This window comes from Podarcis melisellensis (genome assembly GCF_964234715.1).
Source record: "Podarcis melisellensis genome assembly, chromosome: 14".
Taxonomy (NCBI): domain Eukaryota; kingdom Metazoa; phylum Chordata; class Lepidosauria; order Squamata; family Lacertidae; genus Podarcis; species Podarcis melisellensis.
This window is the reverse complement of record NC_138546.1, coordinates 10,280,606-10,305,626: the sequence shown is the minus strand read 5'-3', so window position 1 is coordinate 10,305,626 and position 25,021 is coordinate 10,280,606. Positions and strand designations below refer to the sequence as shown.

General features: G+C 42.6%; 2 protein-coding genes across 2 annotated transcripts; one reads left to right on the top strand and one right to left on the bottom strand.

The window, feature by feature from the left end:
- Positions 1-216: 216 nt before the first annotated feature.
- On the bottom strand, positions 217-25,021 carry EIF2AK1 (eukaryotic translation initiation factor 2 alpha kinase 1). The gene is made up of 15 exons (XM_081889445.1): positions 24,622-25,021; positions 21,527-21,685; positions 20,010-20,146; positions 19,064-19,095; positions 17,926-18,025; positions 15,018-15,098; positions 13,933-14,037; positions 13,462-13,514; positions 11,995-12,283; positions 11,005-11,113; positions 10,016-10,122; positions 3,070-3,190; positions 2,900-2,979; positions 2,081-2,314; positions 217-419 (listed from the first exon to the last, which is right to left on the bottom strand). Exons 1-15 carry the CDS (start codon positions 24,758-24,760, stop codon positions 291-293), a joined length of 1,875 nt encoding a protein of 624 aa, XP_081745571.1. The 5' UTR covers positions 24,761-25,021; the 3' UTR covers positions 217-290.
- On the top strand, positions 5,151-9,166 carry ANKRD61 (ankyrin repeat domain 61). The gene is made up of 3 exons (XM_081889308.1): positions 5,151-5,486; positions 7,169-7,239; positions 8,159-9,166. The coding sequence occupies exons 1-3, from the start codon at positions 5,331-5,333 to the stop codon at positions 9,045-9,047; spliced, it is 1,116 nt and encodes a 371-aa protein (XP_081745434.1). The 5' UTR covers positions 5,151-5,330; the 3' UTR covers positions 9,048-9,166.

The window sequence follows — 25,021 nt, the reverse complement described above, 5'->3', positions numbered from 1 at the left end:
AACAGAAATCACATGGCGACAGTAGCGGAAGGCCCCATTAGCTAAAGTGGTACCTCAGGTTAAGAATGGTTTCAGGATAAGAACTGACCTCTGGAACGAATTAAGTTCTTAACCAGAGGTACCACTGTACTGTCAACCCATTTATGTACATGACACCTACATCTGCATTTCTTCTTTCTGACAATGGCAAACTACATACGACATATGCACACAAGCTGCTTTAAGCAATTTTATATAAAAACAATGTATCTTGCATAACATGATATAAATACTTGGTTTTGTTTTTCTACTTAAACAGGAGAGCCAAGTTGCTGAATTCTGTCTCTCTCATCTTTCTCTTGCAATAGCTTGATTTTTTCTTTAAGCAACTTAATTTCTTCTTCTTGTTGCATCACTTTCTGCTGAAGATTGTAAATAACCTAAAAACAAAACAGGAGACACAAGTGTGGTATTTGAACAATGTACAAAGGTAATGCCATTACAATTTTAGTGAAAATAAATGTAGTTCCCAGCAGTAGTCACAATGTTAATACAGCCTTCTCCATCTTGGTAACTAGATGTTGGGGACTACAGTTTCCATTAGATCTAACCAGCATGGCCAACAGATGTTCGGAGTTGTAATAGCTCAAAACAGCCGAAGGCCACTAGGGCTGGAGAAGGCTCCGGGAACAGATGGACATTAGCTTATCTGTGTCACTCTACAGTAAGGTAAAGGACCCCTGGATGGTTAAGTCCAGTCAAAGGTGACTATGGGATGCAGCACTCATCTCACTCCAGGCTGAGAGAGCCAGCGTTTGTCCACAGAAAGCTTTCCGGGTCATGTGGCTAGCATGACTAAACTACTTCGGGCACAAAGAGACACCGTGATGAGTACCAGACCACACAGAAACTCCGTTTACCTTCCTGCTGCCGCAGCAGCATCTATCCACTTGCAGTGGTAGGCTTTCAAACTGCCAGGTTGGCAGGTGCTGGGACAGAGCAACGGGAGCTCACCCCATCCTGTGGATTTGAACCGCTGACCTTCCAATCAGCAAGCCCAAGAGACTCAGTCATTTAGACCAGAACTCCAGTAAGTCTTAAAAGAAAACTACTAATGCTCAGAGAAATAAACCAAGAATACTGTAAGGTAGTAAAACAAAATCATTTCAGTCCAAATTGTGATTTATTAAAACAAACCCATGTTCTTTGTGAGTGAGAAGGGGTTTAAGGAATCTTAAAGAGTGGACCCTCCGGATACGAATTACGAAAATTTCGTAAGAAAAGATGCTACTTCTGTGCGGCACGATGGAGCACTTCTGCTCATGTGCACATAGCAAAACCCAGAAGTATACACTTCTGGGTTTGCCACGTTTGCAACCCGAAAGTTACGTTACTCGAAGGTCCACTGTACTATGACTATAAAAGGACACAGGATTTTAACACCATAAAACTGCCGTTTTACATAAAAAACCTAATTTTTTTAAAGTAATGAGATGCCAACGCTGGCTATATAGTACATTTTATCCTTACGTGTAGGAACATCAGGAAATAATTATCTACCTTCCTTGCAATACAGTGGTACCTTGGTTCCCAAATAGCTTAGTTGTGGAAGAAATCAGCTCCCAAACGCCGCAAACCCAGAAGTGTTCCAGTCAGTTTGCAAATGTTTTTTGGAAGCCCAATGTCCAACACGGCTTCCACAGCTTCCGAATGAATGCAGGAAGCTCCTGCAGCCAACTGGAAGCCGCATTTTGGTTTTCAAACAGTTTCGAACAGACTCCAATAATTTTATTATTTAAACCCTCCCCATCTGGCTGGGTTCCCCCATCCATTCTGGGCAGCTTGTTCCACCTCTGTTGTTGGAGGCTGTATGCCTCTGAATAACGAATGCTGGTAACCTGGGGAAAGTGCTTCCAGGACTCTCATAGGAATATGATTAGTTGTGGGACAGGAAGCTGGAGCAGGTGAGCCTTTAGCCTGACCTAAACACCAAGTAAATCTCGAAGAATGAAGCTCACCCTGCAAAAGTCTCCCTCATATCACGGAATGAAGAATCAGAAGGGGCCTTCTTTTACAAAGCCAATATATAGTAAAAACTTACATTTGCTGAATTATGGAAGAGTTCACTTTCAAGAAGTTGACCTGCAGTTGGCCTGTGCGATGATACCGAACTGGTAAGCAGCTTAATGTATTTAGTTTGTATAGGCCATTTCCTGCTAAAGGAGAGGGGGATGTTGCCACTTCTTAAGCCCATCAAAACTTCAGTTCTTTCCATTTCTGTTCCAAATGGATGGAAGAGTTCTAAGAGGATCACACCTAAGCTGTACATATCTGACTATTGGCAGAAAAGAGAAATATGAGCATTAGCACACAAAATAATTACATCTTAAGAGAAATTATATGAATGTATTACAAATGGCCTAAAACCGCATTCAGCGATACAGCTATAAAAATATCAGAAAATAACCTCCTAATGTTTCAAGAAGCTTACCCAGAAACAAATGCCTTTTAAAAAAAACAGGTGTTGGTAATTTTCATGCAACCATACTTAAGCCATAAAATTTCAAACAAACATTATATTTTTGTCCACCATAAAATCAGGCCACTTGACATACACGGTCCATTTTTACCTCATCTGTGGGCATAAATAATTGTTTGCAGCTGTTCTGTTCCCTCTCATCATTGCAAATAGAACTCTCTATTTTTACTTTTTGCATTTAGCTGTTTCCATTTTGAATGTTACACCACATGGCTCTAGTGCCTTCTTTTTGAACTGACTGACTTTGCTCCAGCTCCTGTCCATCAGCTTGCTTTTGTTAACACCCATCAATAATGCTCTTGAACATGTATGCCCAATTACTAAAACGGAGGTAAAGTGTTTGAATGAATGAATGAATAAATAAGGGTTGAGTGGCTGTACCTTGAAGTCATAGTGAGAGCCTTGTAGCTGTTCAGGTGAGGCATACAGGCAAGTACCCACCCCAGAAGTATGTATTAGATCTATGCAACAAAAAAGACAAAATTTAGAATTAATTCTTAGGATACAACACTGCCAATTTTTAAGTAAAGGCCAAACTGCTTTGAAATTACCATTTATCTTATTTGCATTTAGCAACTGGGTTGTATCTTCTTGTATAATATCTCTACAGGCCAGCCCAAAATCTCCTATTTTCACATGGTGGTCAGGTCCTTGTAGAAAGATATTTCTGGGCTGTGAAAACAGGATAATGTAAGCTGGTTATATATTTCACAAAAAATGAGTATTTTATGCATGAAACCTTGCATTTCTCATTCATTCATTAGTTACATTTAATCTAAGAACTAAGCTGCCCTTGACGCAGAGTCCAAGCTTCTCGTCTGCCTTTGTTCTTGGTCTGTCTCTAGAAATGAGTTGGCAGCAAAGGGACAGACAGACAGACTATTGAGCTGACATGCATTTATCAAAGATATAGCTAAGGCACTGGGCAGTTACCATAGCAACTGGCTTGGCTGACCTTGCACCTGCGACAAGCTCATCCATGGGGTGGTTTATGCTCTTGAAGGAAATTAACTCCTCATGTCCAGTTACTCCAACAGCCACATGAGAGCAGGCCTTTTCAGTGCTGGGTGGTCTGTCTGTGGCATGTACTCCCAAGGGAAACACATCGGGTGCCATCACTACATATAGGCACCAGGCTTTTTTGGGGGGGGGGCTCTCGGACCTTTGGTATTTAAGCTTTCTACATGGTGCTAATCTTTTAGTAGGGTGAGTAGGTTTATTTTGCATTGTTCACTATTTGTTTTACATCTTTACGGTTTTAAATTTGTTGCATTTTATCTTGTTCAGTCGCTTTGAGAATTTTTACTTTTGTATAAAGTGACTGACAGATGAAATAACAATTCCATGCAGGTGTAGGCCAGGATCGACAAACAGGTAAACAAGTTAAAACAGTTCAACACATCATCAGAGATCTACAACCTCTTCTAAACAATGACAATTCTCTTTCTCAAGCTCTGGGAGGAAGACCTTTCATTGCCTACAGACAGCCACCCAATCTTAAACAACTCCTCGCCCACAATAATACAACAACCAGACTTAACATGGACACTGGTACCACACCATTACTGGCCCCAACAACATCAAACATACCATCTCAGGACTATTTAATTGCTCATCTTCTAACATTCTGTATGCCATCAAATGCCAACAGTGCCCTTCAGCCCTCTATATTGGACAAACAGGCCAAACCCTACGCCAAAGGATAAATGGACATAAAGCTGATATCAGGAATCACAAGACAGAGAAACCAGTAGGAGAACACTTCAATCTCCCAGGACATTCTATACAAGATTTCAAAGTAGCTGTCTTATTACAAAATAATTTCAGAAACAGACTGGAAAGAGAAGTTGCTGAATTGCAACTTATTACCAAACTTAAAACCATGGAGAGACCTGGTCTGAATAGAGACATTGGATTCTTATCTCATTATACATGATGAAGCTATTTTTAGCCATCTCACTTTTTCCTGTAAGACCAATTAACAGTCAATCAACAGGTTTACCACACCTATCAGCCAATCACCCATTCCCACCACCCTTCTGAGTAATACCCCTCCCCATCCTCTCATTATATATATATATATGGGTCTGGTGACTTCTGTTTCAGTGTATCTGAAGAAGTGTGCATGCACACGAAAGCTCATACCAGTAACAAGCTTAGTTGGTCTCTAAGGGGCTACTTGTGACGTGGGTAGCGCTGTGGGTTAAACCAGAGCCTAGGGCTTGCCGATCAGAAGGTTGGCAGTTAAAATCTCCGCAATGGGGTGAACTCCTGTTGCTCGGTCCCTGCTCCTGCCACCCTAGCAGTTTGAAAGCATGTCAAAGTGCAAGTAGATAAATAGGTACCGCTCTGGCGGGAAGGTAAATGGCGTTTCCGTGTGCTGCTCTGGTTCACCAGAAGTGGCTTAGTCATGCTGGCCACATGACCCGGAAGCTGTACGCCAGTTCCCTTGGCCTATAGAGCAAGATGAGCACCGTAACCCCAGAGTCGGTCACAACTGAACCTAATGGTCAGGGGTCCCTTTACCTTTAAGGTGCTACTGGAAGGAATTTTTTAAAATTTTGTTTCAAAACAGGTAAACAGTGCAAAAAGGCAATACATATGCTTCTGCTGCCCAAACCCTCCATTTCTTGTACAGCTTCTTTACGAACTAAGCTCGGCCCTCCCTCTGCCCACACAGGAGAGCCATGGTATCATTTGGCTGGTTCTAGAACCAGGCATTGTGCATAATCACAAAGGAACGATGGCTCAAGATTCCTTTGCATTTTCTCCAAACTAAGGGTTCTCAGCTACACATTTTCTCTTGGTAAACATGGGCAATCTGATTAGAGGTTCCTATGGGAAGAAACCACCCCATGAATTAGATGAAAGGCAGAAAATGCTATTTGACGCTGTAATGGACAACGATGGGGCTACGCTTCAAAGTTTAATGTATTACCTCTTGGTCCACGAACCAACTATTTTCCGGGTAATCATATGCCTAAAATTACTTACTGTTCCATTATCAAGAATCTTCCCCATTTAAGATCAGAGTTAAAGCTACCTCACGCTGGTTCAGGCTCCATAAACTCAGGAAATTGGAAGCCAAGGCTGATGCCTTAACAGACATGCTTGATGATCAGCAATGATGCAATATCACAAACCGTGCTTGCTTACAGCTTGGCCTCCATTCACTTTTCCTGGGACAGGGTGATTTGTGAGAGAAGGTTCAGTGTTGGGTGGGATGCATGTCATCCATGGCAAACTGGGTGTACGTGATCATATGGAACATATGGTCCCCATGACAGTTTCTTAGGTTTCCAAATGTATCCACAGAGCCAAAAAAAAACCTCACATAACTGCTGTACCACACACTTATATTTCGTAAGTAAAGGAACAGACATTCTACATATAAGCCACTAGGTGACTCCCTCTGCAAAAATTGTTCTCCTGGCAAAATTTTTGTTTCCATTTTGTTTTCTGTCATACCTGACACTATTTTGATAGTATTTGTTTTTAATATATTTTAATGGGGCAGGAAAACCTTAACAACCTTTAAACTGCTGACTAGAATTTCACCTAGCTAATGAAAGTATGTGCTCTGCAGCAAGCCTGAAGAAAGTACATCAGTAGTTTTCACCAAAATTGTAAAGAATATGAGATTTATTAATACCCAAGGGGGGAATGTTCATCACTTTTTAACTTGCTGTGACTGTGGCAATTTTTACCAGGTCAGTTAGAAATTGGGCACTTTTTGTAGACCTCAGCAGGTAGTTCATGTATGCCAAGTTTTAAGTCAACAGTTTGGCAAATCATATTTTTATAAACTATAGAATTTTAAGGTTATAAGACAGAACTTTGTTTTTGCTATTCTCCTTATAATCTAAAAGACAACAGTGTCTGGATACAATAAGACCTTCATATAAAAAGTTCAAGAGGCTATTTATACAGATGCTGGACACAGATCCTATATTAATACCAAACAGAATATTAATGCCTTTGATTAATTAAGGTGTTCCTCTGATTTCTGAAAAAGCCACCGTATTTTGGTACTGATACCTAAAAGAACAGGCTGGCTGAAAACAGTCTTTTACATGTCTACTTAGAAGTAAGCCCCATTATGTTCAATAACCCAGGAATTACTAAGCCCCATTGAGTAGAACTGCAGTAAGATTGCGAGTCTAAGCACACTTACTGAATTAGTGGACTTTTTTCAGTTTACAGCAGGGGGCTACATGTTGAATGTAAAATAAGACTTGAGAATAAATATTATGCACTTCTTATAAAACTGGCCAACTTTTAAAACAATTACAGATTTATTAAAGCACCTCCAAAACTAGGCACTTGTGCAAGATATCTTATTGTAACAATGTCTGAACAGTTTTCCATGTATGCAAAATAAGTGTAGCTTTTCTTCCACAAAATTTTAGTCATTGTATACGGTACTCTATAGAAGCACGCACCCTTTCAAATCAGAGTGGAAAGACAGTTTTAGGGGAGTTGTATATGGGGCCACATGCATCATAAATGCAATCTGATATAAGCCCTTCCGATAGGGCTAATAAAAATCCTTAGTTGTACTTCAAACATGCATAAAAGGGTTATCAGATAAACTTTGATACCTATTCTGGATCTCTCTCCTCCCCCCCGCCCCCGGAACCAATATGGCAGCAAAAGTTCGGGAGGAAGCCGCTTGGAAGATATATGAAAACTACCTTTCAAATTGAACCTCCTGAAATAAGGTAATGTTTAACTATATATTATAGTTAGATAAGAGATCTGGGAATCCTTCGGTGGGCAGAAGAAAACCCTATATGCTTGACCAAAGCTATTCAGCAGCAAGTCCAGAAAAGTAATGAGACGTTAGCCAGGTTTGGTTGGGTAATGCCAAGAAGAGCCAAATTGTAGAATTTCTCTGGAACGTCCTACACCAAAGAGACCATGGACTCCAGGATTCTGCCAGCCCTCTGCAGGTGCCCACAGCTGCCAATTCCTAACGCCAGCCCTGCCCACTGCTAAGAGTCAAGCTTACACTCTTGTATGCCTTTCCAGCATTGTGCTAGTATTGCCACACGCTCCCCTGGCTCAGTAGATTAAAGGCCCCACCAAGGGGTGGGGACTGCATATGGAAAACCTATCATATGCATTAGAACGGCACCACCTCATTTGGAGTTGACTAGTGGACGCCCAAGTCCTTTGAAGGCCAACACAAGGACAAAGAATCTCCTGTGTGTGGCACAATCTCCACTCCTTTAAATTAAGGGGCTTTGCTTTATAAAGCAAGGCACCTTGCAGTTGGGAATCCAGCGGACTGTGGTGCTAGGGAGGACAGTAGCAGAGGGAAGCAAACCTTTAGTAGCCAAACCTTCAGGTTCAGCTCTGTGGTTGCCGCTAATCTAAGATGATCCGTGATATGTGCCTTATCATACTTTTTGCATCCTCATACCCAAACAACATGTACTGATAAAGGTTGAGCAACACTGGCTTTATGGTCTAGAAGAAAGAAGAAACGATAAGAAATATAGTTTTTGCTTGATTGTTGAAGGGTAATACTGGACAAATTCTTTAGAGAAAAGCACCCAGCGGTTAATAAGGGTGGTGGCTGATGGAAGAGGAATTGTATGGAATCTTACCACCTATTATATCACTTCCCAAATACAGAACTGCAGGATGCCCCTTGAACATGCATCAGAGAATGGCACAGTGCAATGAAGAAAACTACCCTCACGTCAAACCAGAGGAAGACTTCCAGGTGAATTCTGACGCAATCATTTACCATGGCCACAGCCTTCTACATTTAGCTGTAGCCAACAGATATCATCAAACTCTAATACACCTGCTAAAGAATGGAGCCAATATAAATGACAGGGATAGGTTAGGCCAAACTGCTCTTCACCTAGCTTCTGAAATCCTAGACCAGCAGGCAATTACCATGTTACTCCTCTGCGGAGCGAACGCCAATCTCGCAACTCCAGATACCAAAGAAACTCCGCTCCACTTTGCTGTCTGGTCTTCAGCCTGCAAGGCTGGCATAGTCTTAGCAGCAGGTGATAAGTGTGTTAAGCTACTGCTGTGCAATGGAGCAGATGTACACATGAAAGACTGGGAAGGGCAAGAAGTTATTCACAGTGCTTGCCAAAGTGGCAGAAGAGATATAATAAACCTCTTGCTTGATAATGACGCAGATGTTAACGCTTTAACGCAGGAAGAGGAGTCTGCACTTTTCCTGTTTCTTGAAAAAGAGACCAATCTAAGGCAGGGAGACGTACTGAAGAGATTGCTAAGCTTATCATATCCTTTGAAATTAACAAACAGGGAAGGTCGTTTACCCAAAGCACTCAGCCATTCATGCTGTGGACTGCTGAAAGATATGCTCCTGAGAGTGTCTTCAGAGGTCTTGTCTTTGCAGGATATTTGCAAATTCAACATCAGGAAAGTATATCGAGGTAACATGAAATTCTGGCTAAGAGGAGTGATTCCAACCAGCTTGTGGCATTCCATATACATCAATCAAGAGTTCTCCTATGCTTCAAAAATAAATTATTTTTGATTTACTGTGCAACACACATTTTGGAACGCTATCAGACAAGAAGAGCTAAAAGAGGGCCCCGTAAAGCTTTCAGAAATAAGCTTGCTTGTTTAAATTAAATAAAATTTGAAGAAAAACTAGTGAGAAACTTTAATTTGGCTTTATCTTCTGAAGCATTACTAATTCTCTCGAGTGTTATTTGAATAACGTCCACTTAAAAGTTCCACTTGTATGGCAGGGTTTCTTGGTCATTATTAAGATTCTGGTTATCATAACAATAGCTCCCTTGATGCAATGGAATCAGCTCCCAAAGCTCGGAATGAAATCACAAATGCCAAAGGATTCACCAGGTCAGGGCTATAGGCATTTCAGCTTTATTGTCCATTATTATTTCTTCTTCCTCCTCCTCCTTCCTCCCTCTACTTCCTTCTTCTGCCTTCTCCTCATTCTTGTCATCATCGCTATACTGCCTTTCCTCAAAGAAGCTCAAGATAGTGTATTTGTTTCTCCGCACTACACACACAATGTGATCCTCACAATAACCCTGTGAGGTAGGTCAGTTCAAAAGATAGTGGCTTCATTATAGCCTAGGATGATGGGAGCTGGAGTCCCAACAACTTCTGGGGGACCACACCTTGGTGCACAAAACTGTCTCACCTGGCACTGAAAAGACCACAAAGAACACAGTAGGTGAGCTTTACTGGTGTAGTTGTTCCATAACCAGGATGGCAACCACCAAGAAGGCCCTCTCCCTGGTAGCTACCCACCTTTTTCCCCAGTGGGGGTACCTGGAGCAGTGCATCTGGAGAGATCTTAAGGTTCAGGTAGCTACATATGGAAGAAGTCGGTCTTTTGGGTAGCCTCATGACAAGCTGTTTAGGGCTTTAAAGGTTAAAATTGGGCCCAGAAACTGTACCAACTGTGCCCCAGCTGCAGAGATCATCCCCACCTCCTCCACAATTCCAAGCTCCGAGTGAGATTTTACTTACTTTAATGTCCCGATGCATGACTCCCATACTGTGGATATAATACACTCCTTCAAGCAGTTCTTGGAAGATCTTTAATGTCCACTGCTTGTCCACATGGTGATAAGGACCTTTTAAAAAGGGGTGGGGAGTGAAGTATTTTATAAGTGACAGCATAATACATCCAGCTATTTCAACAAAGAAGTTAATATGAAAATACAGCATCTGCAGTGCTGGCTGGGGCTGATGGGAGGAATAGGCTAAAACATCTGGAGGATACTGGATTGGGGAAAACAGAACTAGAACAAAGGTCCATCTAGCTCTGACAGGTAGCAGCTCTCCAATATTTCAGGCAAAGGGTCTTCCCCAGCCCTACCTGCCAATGCCAGAGATTGAACTCTTGACCATGCAATGAACTACAGCACCTCTGCAACTATAAGCAGGGGCCCACACATTTGTGGTGGCAACTTGCTACTGACCATTTCCACCCTCCCAAGTTCTCTGTGCATGTCATATAATGCTTGAGTCTTGGAGCTGGCAGATGAATGAAGCCCCCCTCTCTGTCCCTCTGCTGCCGGCTCCAAAACTCCAGAGTGCAACGTGAAAAGCCATTCCTTTCAATGGGGATTTTCTTCAGTTGTGGTGTGTGCAGATGAGGCAAAACCTCAGCAGTACAAAGATGAGAATTCTCTTCTCCACATCCCAGCTAGACAGGGAGAAGGATCGTCCGGGTTGAGCAGGAGCACCCGCCCATGGAAAATGGCTTTTCGGAAACCTGGCTTTAGGATTTACAAATAAGGAAGAAAACATTTGCCGCTTTCAAATGCAGACTAAGATTCATTGCCTTTATTGTTATGGAAATCAGCTTAAAAAACAACAGGCAAATTCTAGAAGCACTTTTTACAGCTGCTCAGAGAAGAATATTTATTTATATTTTAAGTCTATCTTAAAGGCAGGAAATCACGTTAACATTGAATCTCCCCCACCACTCTGCCTTCAAAAACAAAACTTACTGGAAGCATCCTCTGTTTTCAAACATACTTTGTTTCTGTCAGCAATCCAGTCCCACAATGAAATTTCACACAGCTGCATTTGTATGTGAAGCATTAGGTGATACTCTATCTGGGAAGAAAAATACAAACATTTCAGTGTTATACATACACATGCACCCACACACCACTTTATCAGATCATGTACAACTTCCAAAACATTTTTAAAAATAAAATTTTATTCATTCGTCCATCCATTTCCCCCAGTCTTTCCATCCTGAGGGGTGGAGCACCAGGGCTGTTACATTTTAGGTGAAAATGTGTGTTCATTTCCACCCCTTTTCAGCTCCCAAGAGTAGGAAAGGATTTAAAAAAAGTAAATATAAAACTAGGATGTGCATATTCAAGAATTAAGTCAGATGGGACATGTTTACAAACAGAATAAAGTAAACCAAGAAGGAGGCGGCCCAAAGAAAGAAGCTGCCAATCGTAGGATCGGAAAGCAAAATTCACATATATCAATGTTTATTTAATTCTGTAAGCCACCTCAATGATAAAAGGCAGTCTATAAACATTTTAATAAATAACAGGTCTTCCAATGGGACACTTCTGGTGTTGCAACATGTCCCTGCGGTTTGGCAGGTCCTATCCTATGGAACTCCCTGCTGGTAGAGGTTTGGCAGAAGTCATCCCTGCCAAACCTCAGGGATCTGACACCTTCAGAAAACAGTATTATTCAGACAGATCTTCTGAACTTAAGGTTCCTTGCCAAACAGCTTCTATTGACATTTGGTGTTTTTATTCCAGCACTTTTTTTTTAAGGTTGCATACCACTTTGCGATATTTTATATGAAAGAGAAGCTTTAAAATATTATAAATAAAATCAGTCAAACAAGTCCAAAAGCCATCTCTAGAAATATAGCTAGGTTTTGGATTTATGCTGCACAGTTGCTGAAGATTATTCTCCACATGTGTCAAGGGGTAACTAAGTATGTTTAAAAGGACCGTATTTACCTGACACTGATGCCGCACAGATATCTCCTTCTGGGAGTATTCTTCATCAGTGCAAGAATCATTTGTACTAACACTGCCAAGGCTAGCATGATTGCAAGGAGATACAATTGATGGATGATTTTCATTATCTCTTGATCCATCGACTGTGTTATTCATGCAGCTGCTCTCGGGCAATTCAACAGGTAGCGCACATGCATCCATTTTATTTCCTTTATGGTCTCTGCCACCGGAAGATTCAGCAAAGACAATGGAACTGCTGTCTTCCATATCCTGAATGCTGTACTGATCTCTGCAAGAAACGTAAGGAGAGAGACAAAGAACTGTGAGTGGGAGAGAAAATGCCTGCTACTGCTGTTCCTCAAACGCTGTGCCAGAGTTTGCATTGGTTAACAAGGTTAAAGGTAAAGGTAAAGGGACCCCTGACCATTAGGTCCAGTCGTGGCCAACTCTGGGGTTGCGGCGCTCATCTCGCTTTAGTGGCCGAGGGAGCCAGCTTACAGCTTCCGGGTCATGTGGCCAGCATGACTAAGCAGCTTCTGGCAAATCAGAGCAGCTCACGGAAACGCCGTTTACCTTCCCGCCAGAGTGGTACTTTATGTACTTGCACTTTGACGTGCTTTCGAACTGCTAAGTTGGCAGGAGCAGGGACCGAGCAACAGGAGCTCACCCCGTCGCGGGGATTCAAACCGCCGACCTTCTGATCAGCAAGTCCTAGGCTCTGTGGTTTAACCCACAGCGCCACCCGCATCCCAAGCTAACAAGGTTAACATAGTGTAATTAACAGGGCCTGCTGTCACCTCTCACTCTTCTGCATCAGACCACCCTTCTCCAGGAAGTCTCCTGACAGCTGGGGGTGAGAAGGAGAATGGAGTTGTGTGCAGCAGGGCATGGCAGACTGGAGGAGCAAACAGCAGCACTCCACACTCAAACCTTTTGCTGCAGGACCCACTTCTAGAGTTCAAAAGCAGTTCCCCTGCTTCCGCTTGCACAAACATTCATATAAATAAAACATGTGAAATTAAAATGTTTCGTTTGGATGAACAAGCTGTTAGCTGCTGCACTATAGCAGGTAGGAATGGAATCGCTAGCTGCAAAATGTCAATCTCGCTCCTACCAAACATGCAGCCTTATCCATGCTTGGGCTCTAGAAGTGGTCTGTGGCTTTTATAGGCACAGACTCATATGTAGGATTTCATAGAGACCATGAAATAGAAAACCTCTGCTCTCCCCTTCAGCAAGTTTTAAAATAACTAGTCATGGAAATATTTTTCAGCAATTGAGAACAAGGTGAAGCAGTATTGTTTTTCAACCTGACAAAAGAAATAGCGATGGTAAAGATATATTTTTATATTACGCGGTTTAAGAAAAGATCCTTGCTATAGATTAAGACAACATCCTGCTATATTTTTGGCTTTTATTTGAAAAAGACCAAAAGAGATTGTTCTTACTGATACATAGGATACATACTCGGAACTTCTCTGCCCAGAAGACATTTTGAGGGATAGTAAATTCAAAGTTGTCTCACCTACAAGTTGGATGAAGAGAAACACAACATTTTACAACGACAGACTGACTGTACCATTGGATCATAGTAAAGTTATACCTTTTAGTTGCCTACTTTATAAACATGTTGGTGGTTTAAAATCTCAATAGTTAATAAGATCAGATACTATATTTATGAATGCAAAAACCTATAAAAAGACAACCCCACAGACAATTTTTATATCTTCAAATCATGTATGGGGTGACCAGAACAGCACACCGCTTTCCCAAAATCGATACACCATGGAGTTGTGCTACAATATATTTATTGCTTTTGTTTTAACCTTTCCCGCACCAGAGCTGTCTTTTTTTTTTAATGCCACATTAGGGACTGGGGAAATTTCAGAAAGCTGTTTATTATGATCCCAAAATAGAAGCCACAAAAGTAATGCTGTACTCCCCTTTTGGACTTGCTGGTTGAACATGTTCCATCCAAGCAGTGTGATATCCCACAATATTAGGGTGCTGCAACCCAGCCAACACTTTAACTTCCCGCAACACCTACAAAAAAAACAAGAAGGAATGCACCCTGTTCTTATCATTGGTAAGCCATTGTTTACCAGAATTTTGAGAACTGAGGAACACTTTTTCTGAAATAAAACTGGAGGTGCACGTCATTCTTATATCCCCCCAACCCCCCCCAAAAGGGTGCTATTCTTGTGATAAGGGGTTCTGTGTCAGTGGCACGGCACAGTATTAGCATGCAGAAGGCCCCAGGTTCAGTCCTCCAGGCAGATGTTTGGGAACCACTGTGCTAAACCATCCAGCTGTTAGCAGCTTCATTAGTTGTCTGCAAAGTATTCTGCAAGGAGAGGACTTTGCACTCCTATTTAAGCCTTTCAGATACTAGCAAAAGTCAATTAAGGATTGGGCAGAAAGTAACAGGAAAGACCTCGGCCTGAGCTCTGCAGAAGTGCTACCAGTCAAAAGCAGAGAATACTGGGCTAAGTGGCTAAATTTAACCTGCACTGAGAAGGCTAGCTATGATCCATTCTTATACTATTTGCTCTTAGAGCAGGGATGGGGAACTGCAGCCCTCCAGATCAGCGGCGTAGCGTGGGGGGTGCAGGGGGGGCTGGCCGCACCGGGCGCAACATATGGGGGTTAGGGTTAGGGGGCGCAAATCCACGGGTTAGGGGGCGCAAATCCACGGGTTAGGGGGCACAAATTACTTGCCTTGCCCCGGGTGCTGACAACCCACGCTACGCCACTGCTCCAGATGTTACAGATAGATAGATCAATCACCTAAATTCTGTATCTTGTGGACCATTGTTCATCTACATAAACAGTAGCTGATTACAGAATCATTAGAATTATACAGCAACAGTCCCCCCCCCCCCCGTCTTTTCTGTTCCTTTCACTATCCTGGCATAATCCCTTTCCATTAACATTAAATATCAGATCTTGAAACCAATTACACTGAGTCATGAATTTCCACAGGCCAAACAAAACACATGAACAGATGTAAAATAAGTGCATACCTTCATACAATCTATTTTGGTAGCCTTCTTGATAAGAATCTTCTTAATTGCGTAGAACTGACCGTCTAGCTTGTTTCGGACCTGAAAGCAGATACAGCAGAGTTCAGCTCAGAGATGGTCAAACGACAACTGGCAGGCAACATTCTTTTATCTGGTCACTCACAACATTAACAATTGTGCAGTAAACTCCCTTCTGTCTCAGTCCCAGCAGCCACTATGGAGAAATTACCTTAATGCTTTAGATTAAAGCATGCCCTGTGGGTATGAGCTTAAACTGTAATGTAAAAGATTTCCCAAGTCTGTTTTAATGCCATGTAGACAACTGCACACAAGACTTAACATCTGTACATGCATTTGTCCTGGAATACAATGATTTATGCTTGGTAATGGTTTTAAACATTTTCAGAAATTTTGTTTTTAAAAAAGAAAATAGTATTGAACACAGTGTTCCCCATGTACACATATAAACCACCCAGTTCAGGCACCCAGTTCAGGCAGAGGGAAAGATTAACAGGTGGTTGCAGCTTAAAACTAGGGTCAGCAAGAGCAGAGGTTTATCAGCTACCTGACCTTCACCTTGTGACTGTTGGCTACTCATGTATACTCCTCCTCTGTGATTTCCCCTTTCTTCTATTACTATTTTTGTAATAATTTTTATTAGTTTCCAATTACAGTCCAATAATAGCCTCATTATAACAATACTGATTTATAATACAATAATTAATACCAATCATTCAATACCGAATTATATAATTTAGTTAAAGTGGTCCCCCGCATGCTAGATTTGATGGTTTCGCTATTTTCTTTTTTTCTGCGTTCCAAAATCTTATTAGTTTCAATTACATTCCAGTCATAATAATAATCCCTTATACAACAACTGCATATTAATAACTTCTATTTGTGTTGACACATTAAATGATTTATAAAACTGCAAGTGAGGAACTCAAACTATATCCTTGTTCTTCCTGTGTGTGGCAATTATTCTGGCCATGGTGTTTCTTCTTGTCCTAGTAAGATGTTATGTCTTTCTTTCCCCCAATTGTTGCTGTTATCCATCATGCCTTGGGCCAGGGGTTAGCAAGGTTTACAGGCCATGGGCTGGATCACTCCCAAGGAGATCATCTGTGGGCCAGACTGGCGCACTGCGACACCTTAAATCATATCTGTGCATGTCTGCAGTGCCGGAAATTGCTTCTGCGCATGCCCAGACGCCAAAAAACTGCTCCTGCTCGGAAGCGATTTTCGGCGTCTGGACATGCGCACACGCAGTTTCCAGTATCTGCGTGTGCACAGGTGCAATTTCCTGCGCCGCTCAGCGAGTCCCCGCACCGCACTGCACCAGTTTACTGCAGCGCGTGGGGGACTCACAGAGCGGGCGGCTTGGTTCAAGGGTGGCTCATGGGCCAGTAAAACGGTCTTCGTGGGCTGCATCCGGCCCATGGGCTGCACGCTGCCAACCCCTGCCTTGGGCGGAGCTGATATCCCATTGTTGTTCCAGAAATTTCTCCATTGCTCTATCCCGTGCTTCATTGTTTTGCACCGAGAACTTTAACAACAGCTGCAAAAGTCTCTCTGACCCAGTAAATAAACTGTTGTCACAATTTTTCCTCTCAGCCTGGGAAGAAGAGTGGTGTGATGGCCTGGGATTCCGATTCTGAGAGTGAACCGGAAGAATCCCAGCTGGCACAGGATTCCCCGCCTCCAGGGCCGGCTGAACTGGGGCAGGGCCTTGATTCTGAGGAGCCTGCACCTGGGCCGGATCCTCAGGAGCAGGCACCAGGTGAATCCATTCTGGCCCCAGAGGTGGTTGAGGATTCAGTGCCTGCAGGTGAGTCTCCCCCGGGGCCCAGTAACCCTTCAGCCTCTCCTGAACTGCAGAGGCTTAGGGCAGAGAGGCGAAGGGAACTGGTTTCTCCCAGGAGGAGTGCTCGCCTTAAGGCCAGGGGAGGCGGGGCTCCTGGGGGCCGGGACCGCCCCTGGCCTCAGAGAAGATAACGGCCAGTCAACCCGGTCCCAGGTTGCGGGAGCAACGTCGTCATTGAAGAGCCGTTTCGGCCAGCATCCAGTCCTGTTCCTCCAGTGTTCCTGTTCCCCGCCTGTCTCCCTGCTTCTGATCTTCGAGTGTTCCTGTCCCCGCCCGGCTCCCTGCTTCGGACCTCGCCTTGCACCTTGTGGACTAATTCCAGGCTAGTGATTCAGGACTGAACTTTGACTACGGTAACAGTAACCTTCCCCCCAGGACCAGCACAAGTGGTCTGTCAAACTGCAGATGGCTCAATAAAGAACCTTATCAGTTCCTTAGCAGCTCACAGACTCCTTTCATTCTTCCTTCCAGCTTAAGATATATGAACAATTATACTTCCAATTAAATTAAATTCCAAGTCCTCTTAGCGTCATTTAGTTCACTTTGTAGATAATAAAGGATGGGGAAAAGTCATCTCGTAAACCTTCTCCAAAATATTGTTTCCCTCCCTTTTTCATATTTTTTTTACACACACAGTTCCGTTTGATGTTATATTCCATATTTATAATCCAATTTTTCCCATCCTTGCTTGTACAAATATAATTTGAACTAAGATTCAGAGGAGGATTGCCAAATCATAAATGTAGAGAAGAAAACTTTAAATAAAGAAACCGTAGGCTCCCCTCCCCCCCACCGTCATTCGCACCAAATGAGTTCAAACCTTAAAGTCCTTACGGTTGGTTTGTTCCACGGTTTGTGATCTCATCTCTTCTACAACGCGCCAGTATTTTAGTCCAATTAAGCTCTAATAAACAGGAGAACCTCTGCTTTAGAAAACTCCATCCATCTTGGACTCCCTTCTCTTTGAGTATTTCTTATTATGGAAGCTCACCCAGTAATATAAACCGTTACTACAAAGTTGTTAAAACAAAGAATAAATAATACCTTGTATACAGTGCCGTACCCTCCTTTTCCTAGCCTTGTAATCTCATCAAATTCATTGATATAGCGAGAAGTCTGTGCTTCAAAGATAATTTCATTTTCCCTAGTTTTTAAAAAGATGGGCATCACTGGTTGTAGCAACAAAATACATCACAAAATAAAAAGGTATTAGAATCACCAACAATGTAACTTTCCTTCATGGGCAAAAAAATAATGGGGGGGGGCATGCATTTTTAGCATTCAAATGGTAGGATTTAAGTAGTTTAAGTACCTTCCTGTCCTCCCATGCTTTCAGTCACACTGTCCAAGGATACTTTTCATTTATAAAAACGTTAGAAGATATTAATCAGCTTCATGTAGTTTTGACTCAAAGACGAATATATAAGGTACTACAAAAATATGAAGTGATGCTACTATATATTCATTTTGAGGTTCCTTCTCCATCCAGACAAATTTTGTGACACTGAAGGAACACAAATCTCTATCACTCAAATCCATAGTGACATAATTTGCTATTCTCAGACACCTTTTTATACACATTCTTTTTTTAAAAAAGAAAGGATTTGTCATAGTTGTCAGACCAGCCTTAACCAAGCTGGTTCGCTCCAGATGTTGTGGACCACAACTCTCATAAGATCCAGCCAGCATGGTTAGGGATGGAGGAAGTTGTAGTTCGAAATTTTTGGAGCACTGAGCTGGGGGAAGGCTGATTGCAGTAGACACTTGGGGCAGAAAACAAGCAAGTCAGGTTTCCTAACTATGCTACAATTTCCCCTATTTTTGATGAAAAATACCAGTGTAAGCAAGAACGGGGAAGGATCAAACCATGCTTTCATGGTTTCATAATTCCAGTTGGTTCTCAAAAGCATAGTTCCAACAATACTAGAGTTTCATGGGAAACTCTAGATATTGTTTTAAAACTTCCACTTTCAGTATCGAATCTCCTGTTTTGATTTTTTTAAACACTTCTAATAATGAACATTTTATATTTGTAATACTGGGGACTCTGGCAGAGAGAGTAAATGAACACATTTACTGAGAAGTAAGCCCCACTGAGCTCACTGAAACTTACTTTGGAGTTAATGTGTTAATTGCCCAACAAGCAATTTTAAACATTCGTTGAAGCACTTTGAACACATACCTGTTTGTGTAAGAATCACTCTTCCCAAACTCCTACAAAAATAAAAAACACATACACAATGAGGAGGGGCTCCTGCAGCAGTTTCTTTGAAGGATGTATTAATTTATTTTAACTTTCATATGGATTTCCTGCAGACTTTCTTGGCAGAGGTAAAGCAAAAATCTTTACTTTTCTAACTTGAAATTTGGCTGCTAAGACAGCCTTTGCTAATTTGGTGTCTTCCAGCTCCAATCAGCCTGAGCCAACAGTTGTGCAATGGCCACACTAGAAGAAAGACTTTGACGGTTCTGTGACGTGTAGGGACACATTTGGCTGCCACTGTTTATATGTCAGTGTGTCACTCAGATCCTTAACCAAATTTGTGAACTCCTGGCAAGTACTTTAACATATGTCCATACTAGACCAGAAACTATGGTTTGGCATGATATCTAAATTTTAAAAATGCTGTTTGGGATCAGTAATAGGGAAAATAAAAGCAGACAAACTGTGCTGAACTGCGGTATGGGGTTTTTTAGGCTCAAACCCTGGTTTAGATTATACACTATAGTTAGCACAACCCATGGTCTAGCACAATGACCAAACAGGCTGCAATATATTTTTATCCTTCCATGAAACACTATAGTCCTTTAAAAAAAAAGATTTGTTGACACATGGAGAAGAATAGATCTTGCTACACCAACCTCACCATGCTCCTAATGATGTGGTCTCCATATTATTATTAAACACTTATAAAGTACCTATGCATACATTAAAAGATAATGTAGCCCATGCTACATTAGGAGTATGAACAAAGAGGAGAGCACTGGAGTAGAATTCTCTGGTCTGCATAAGCATCACAAAAAGAAACCAAAGAACTGAAGTCCTATACTCTTCCCCATGTATTTTTTTATGCTAGTCATGGGAACTGAGAAGCAGAGAAATGGAATAAAGTTTGAAGTAAGCTTACCTCGTTGAGTATTTGTTGGTTGGCTGCTTTCATCAATTCAGTAATGGCTCGATTGTGCTGCAGACGCAAACTACTGAATTCTTCGCGGACAGCAAAATCAGATAGCAAGTGCATTCCAGTAAATGTCTTACACAGTACTGTACAAAAGGAGGGAAAATATTTGAAAAGAAATCAAACATTTGAACTTTACACAACACTCAGATTATTAAAAACAGTTCATGGCCTAGCTTTGCTTAAATTGCACTGACAGCTGATGCTACCTACAAGGAAATGATCTTTGCAATCTGAAACATTTTGACACTCAACAAAAATGTTTCAGCCAAACTATGGAACCATCTTTTTATAATTAAGTATTAGAATACACTTTTTAAATAAAAGGTCTCCAAAAACTGCCCCAATTCAAAAGCTGTGGGGTTGGGGGGGGGGTTTGTTTGTTTGTTTGTATTTTAATGCCAGGCTTGGACTGTGGTGAGTTTCAGCATTCCTCTCTGAACACTATTGTTGTTCAAATGTAACCATGGGTGGAGCTTCCAGGAGGTTGATTATCTCAAAGAAAAACCCCTCCTGCTCCACCCAAATCAAACAGGATCTAATAATCAGTCTGAATAGAAGATGGTTTGTGGGTGGGTGGAAATGTGGGTGGCATGGAAATGTGTGCCTGTCGATATTTAATATATGCATTTCTGTATTTAATAAATGCTGTGAATTTTGTAGTTATTCTTTGGGATTTTAATGGTATTTTTAAATTGCTATAGTGTTTTATTGATACCTTACCCCATATCAGGTATCCACTTGTCAATGTTAACATGCTGCAGTTATACCTCTAGCATTAAGCTCTGGGTTAGCTTTTACATTCAAAATGACACATAAAATTCAGCCTTCATAGAATCATAGACTTTTAGAGTTGGAAGGGACCACAAGGGTCATCTAGTCTAACCCCCTACAATGCAGGAATGTTTTGCCCAATGTGGGGCTCAAACCCAAAACCCTGAGATTAAGAGTCATGCTCTACCAACTGAGCTGTCCCAATGTGAACTAAATGAACTACTATGGCTGATTTTTTATATATTTTTTACAATACGTCCATTTCAAGAGCAACATGAGAACTTTGAACTTGTTAAGTAATCTAAGACTTTGAACTGGCAGCTAAAATTGTTTACTTTCCTACTTGATGGAGCAAAGATAATAACAACACAACAGAATAGTTAAAGATTAAGTTGAAATTCAGATAAGTTGAGGTGCACCACCGGTAAGAGATGTATGGTGAGCTGAAAGCTTATTGATGTTTATTTGTAAGTAGGACTTGATGTGTTCAATGAGGTTTACGACCCTTGAAGTACTTATAGGGTTAGGGTTATAGGACTGCAACTTTAATGTGCTTAAATTATTATTAGCTACATTCTTATTTAATATATTTATATAATATAATAAATTCAGACTAAATAACGCAATTCTTCAGCTGCTGGAACTGACAACCACCACTCTACCATGCAAAAATAAGTCAAGCTCTTACTAACATTGAAACAAACGTCTTGAACGTGCTGGATCATGTGCATACACATGGCAAAGATGCTCTAGCAGTGAAACGAGCAGGAGCTGGTTGGCAAACGAAGTTGTAATGTTCATTAACTTTTGAGAACCGTTTGCACCTCGAAGCTCTGCAGGCCAATCAGAATCTGAAATAGACAAGGCAAAAATTTAAGCTGAAAGGCAGGCTTGCTGACCAGCACATTTTCTCATGAGCAGTTGAAAACACTGTGGAATTAAACGGCAATTTATGTAATATTCCTGTTCTAAGAAATATCAAAGCTGGAATGTTTTACAGTGTTATTGAGAGGACCACATATTTCCCAGGTAAAAGGCAGGACCAAACCAACAAATTCTATCTGCAGAAGTCCTGCACAAGGGTTTCCACTGTGCAACAAGGCTTTCACCCCCTGCTGCCCTCCCTGAATTTGGCTCTGGAGTTGTTGGAAAAACCTCCTCCTGAACAGCACATGGGGTAGGGATAGTTCCATCTAGCAGACTGATATGCAAATGCCTTTAAGGGTGTATGTTTTTAACAATCAAGCAATGTAACATTTGATGAAATAATATCATTAAAAATAAACTATTCTTATGAGTTGGTGGAAGGTTAGTCTGGATGATATCCTCATGTCCCTTCCAGGCCTGTGATTCTGCATCAAGTGAGGTTTAGACTCTAGAAGAAGCTGTTGAACCGGTCAGACCAATTTCTTTGAAAGGCAATGACCTTAACTGGTCTGTTAAGCACTGACATTTACATGCCCAAAAAGACTGTTGCCATAGAGACAAATGGGTGGGCCTTTCCCCACTTCCCCTGGCCTGATGCCACCCCATCTCAGGATGCAGAACATATAAGGAGGCTGATTTTAAGTTAGCGTAAGTTTGGAATGATAAAGAACATGGTTTGCATCAGTATAACAAAAAGGGCCGCTGATGCAATTATAGAGTACCCAGAGGCCCTAAAGAGAAAGTCACAAGGCAGATCAGTAGGAATGATGAAACTGCCCCCTAACTCTGCCTCAAGGTGAAGAAGAATGATGTAACTACATAACTGTAAAGTCATGCACATTCTTCCATTCCTAACACAAAAACTGTTAAATAATCCAGCTTCTCTAACTAACGGGGGGGGGGGGGCATCCTATGGTTCTTAAGATGCTATTGAGCTCCCAATTCTCATCAGCCCCAGCCAGCAAGGCCAATGGTCAGGGATTATGGAAATTGTAGTCCGACAAAATCTGGTAGGCCACAGCTACCCCATTCTTGGTTTATAAGGTTAACATTTCTGAAGCGGGGCTGGGGGGGGGGTGGAACTCAACCGAAGGGCAGGCAGGAGACTATGTCAAAATATGTTGTTTAACCAGAAACAGTGAGAGCAGCTAAACTAAAATGATTCAAAAGCCGTATGATCTGGATGTTTCCTGCATGTTATGACATGTACAGTCCCGGCTAGATTGTTTTAGTTGCATAACTCTCGGTATATTATTGTCTTCCATGCCGTTAAAATAATTCCAGCAGCTACTCTCCTGTGAGGGCATAATCAGTGGCGTAGCGTGGATTGTCAGCACCTGGGGCAAGGCAAGTAATTTGCGCCCCCTAACAGTGGATTTGCGCCCCCTAACCCCCAGATGTTGCGCCCGGTGCGGCTGGCCCCCCCTGCACCCCACACGCTACGCCACTGGGCATAAATAATCTCCCTTCCTTGCCCACTGTTTTCCTGCAGTGCAAAGCAGTAGAATCTATTCTATTCTATCCATTAATTATTCTAAAGCCTCGTTTACCAAGCCTTATCCCAAAGCAAACACAAATATTGACAGAATTTATACATACGGCAAATTCATGTGTTGTTTTTAAACCTGATCCCTTTCAGGTAGGGTGGGTGGATATTGGCACATTTTCCAGCAGAGCAGTTTTTAAATAGATAAAGCCCTTGTCCAAAGTGACGTGGCCCAGTAAACGCTTTACCACTTGTGATCCGAGTTTATTGTGACATAAACCTTCCCTTTCACCTTTCCTTGATGGCAAGTCCTGTGAATTTCAGTGTGGAGTTACTCCCAAGCACACATGCACAGGGACAGGCCAGTAACAGCAGGATCCTAAGCATGTCAACTCCGAAGTCCTATTGAATTTGATGGCGCTTACTCCCAGCTAAGTTGGAGTAGCATTGCAGCCCAAGGTTATGTACACAGCATACAATTTACAACACACGACCCCGCTACGAAACCTGGGAACTATGGTTTGTTAGCAGTGCTGGGAATTGTAGCTCAGGGGGGAGTAAACTACAGTTCCCATTTACCCCCCCCCCCCGCTTTAAAAGTATGGTGTATACACAGCCTAAGCTTCTATTGCCAACGGGAATTGACAAAAATGGAATTCACATCTACAATTAGATTTTATTATTACGGCTCTTTAAAGGCAAATTGTCCTTTATGGGGTATAATTATTAGCCTCTGTCTCTCCCTCCTTCCCCTTGTGTCAAATTTTATACTGTCCCTTGAGGCAGAGACCTGCCTCCCTCTTTTTTGTTCTCTCTAGCACAATATATAATAATAAATAATAATGGCTCCACAATCTGCAGCACTTACCTGGGAGCAAGTCCCACTAGTCCTTACTTCTGAGGAGACACCATAGCTGGGAACTTAACCTCTCCTAAGCGTTGCACCCAATGCAGAGCAGCCACAGCAAAGTCCATGGACCCCGAGGCAAGCCGTGCCCCGTCATTTCAACGGGTCTACTCTTGAGTAGGGCTAGCATGACGGGGCTCGGCTTGCACACGTTTCCCCCCTACCGTGCAAGAGGGGAGTCCCCCCCCCACACACCGCGCTTCCTTCCCTCTCGAAACCATTACAGTGGTACCTCGGGTTAAGAACTTAATTCGTTCTGGAGGTCTGTTCTTAACCTGAAACTGTTCTTAACCTGAGGTACCACTTTAACTAATGGGGCCTCCCGCTGCTGCCGCCATGCGATTTCTGTTCTCATCCTGAAGCAAGGTTCTTAACCCGAGGTACTATTTCTAGGTTAGCGGAGTCTGTAACCTGAAGCGTCTGCAACCCGAGGTACCACTGTATTTGCACCCCCTTGGGTAACGCACCGTCGAAGGGCAGCTCCGTCCCTCCATCGCTGTCCTCTGGGAACGCGATGGCTGCGGGAGGCGTCGGCGAAGCCTCCTCAACCCGCCACGGCCGCCATTGCCGCTGCCCGGAGGAGCCGGCGTCGTCCTCTCGCCACATGGCTGCTTTGCTCGCAGCCGAGGCCCTTCTTCCCACCCCCAGCTTGGAGGGCCTGAACGCGCAGCGCGCTGAGGGAAAGAGGGCGGGGACGGAGCCCGGCCTCCCTCGCTAGGCCGGAGTCTCCTGACACGCAAGCTCGGCCGCCCCGCCGGCGCCCCCTGGCTCTGCCCGGGGACAGAAAAAAAGCGGGGCCGCTCTCGAGCGAAAGAGGGCGAGCCCGGACGGGTCTCCTCAGTGTGCAAGTCGCGCACTGAGGCCCCA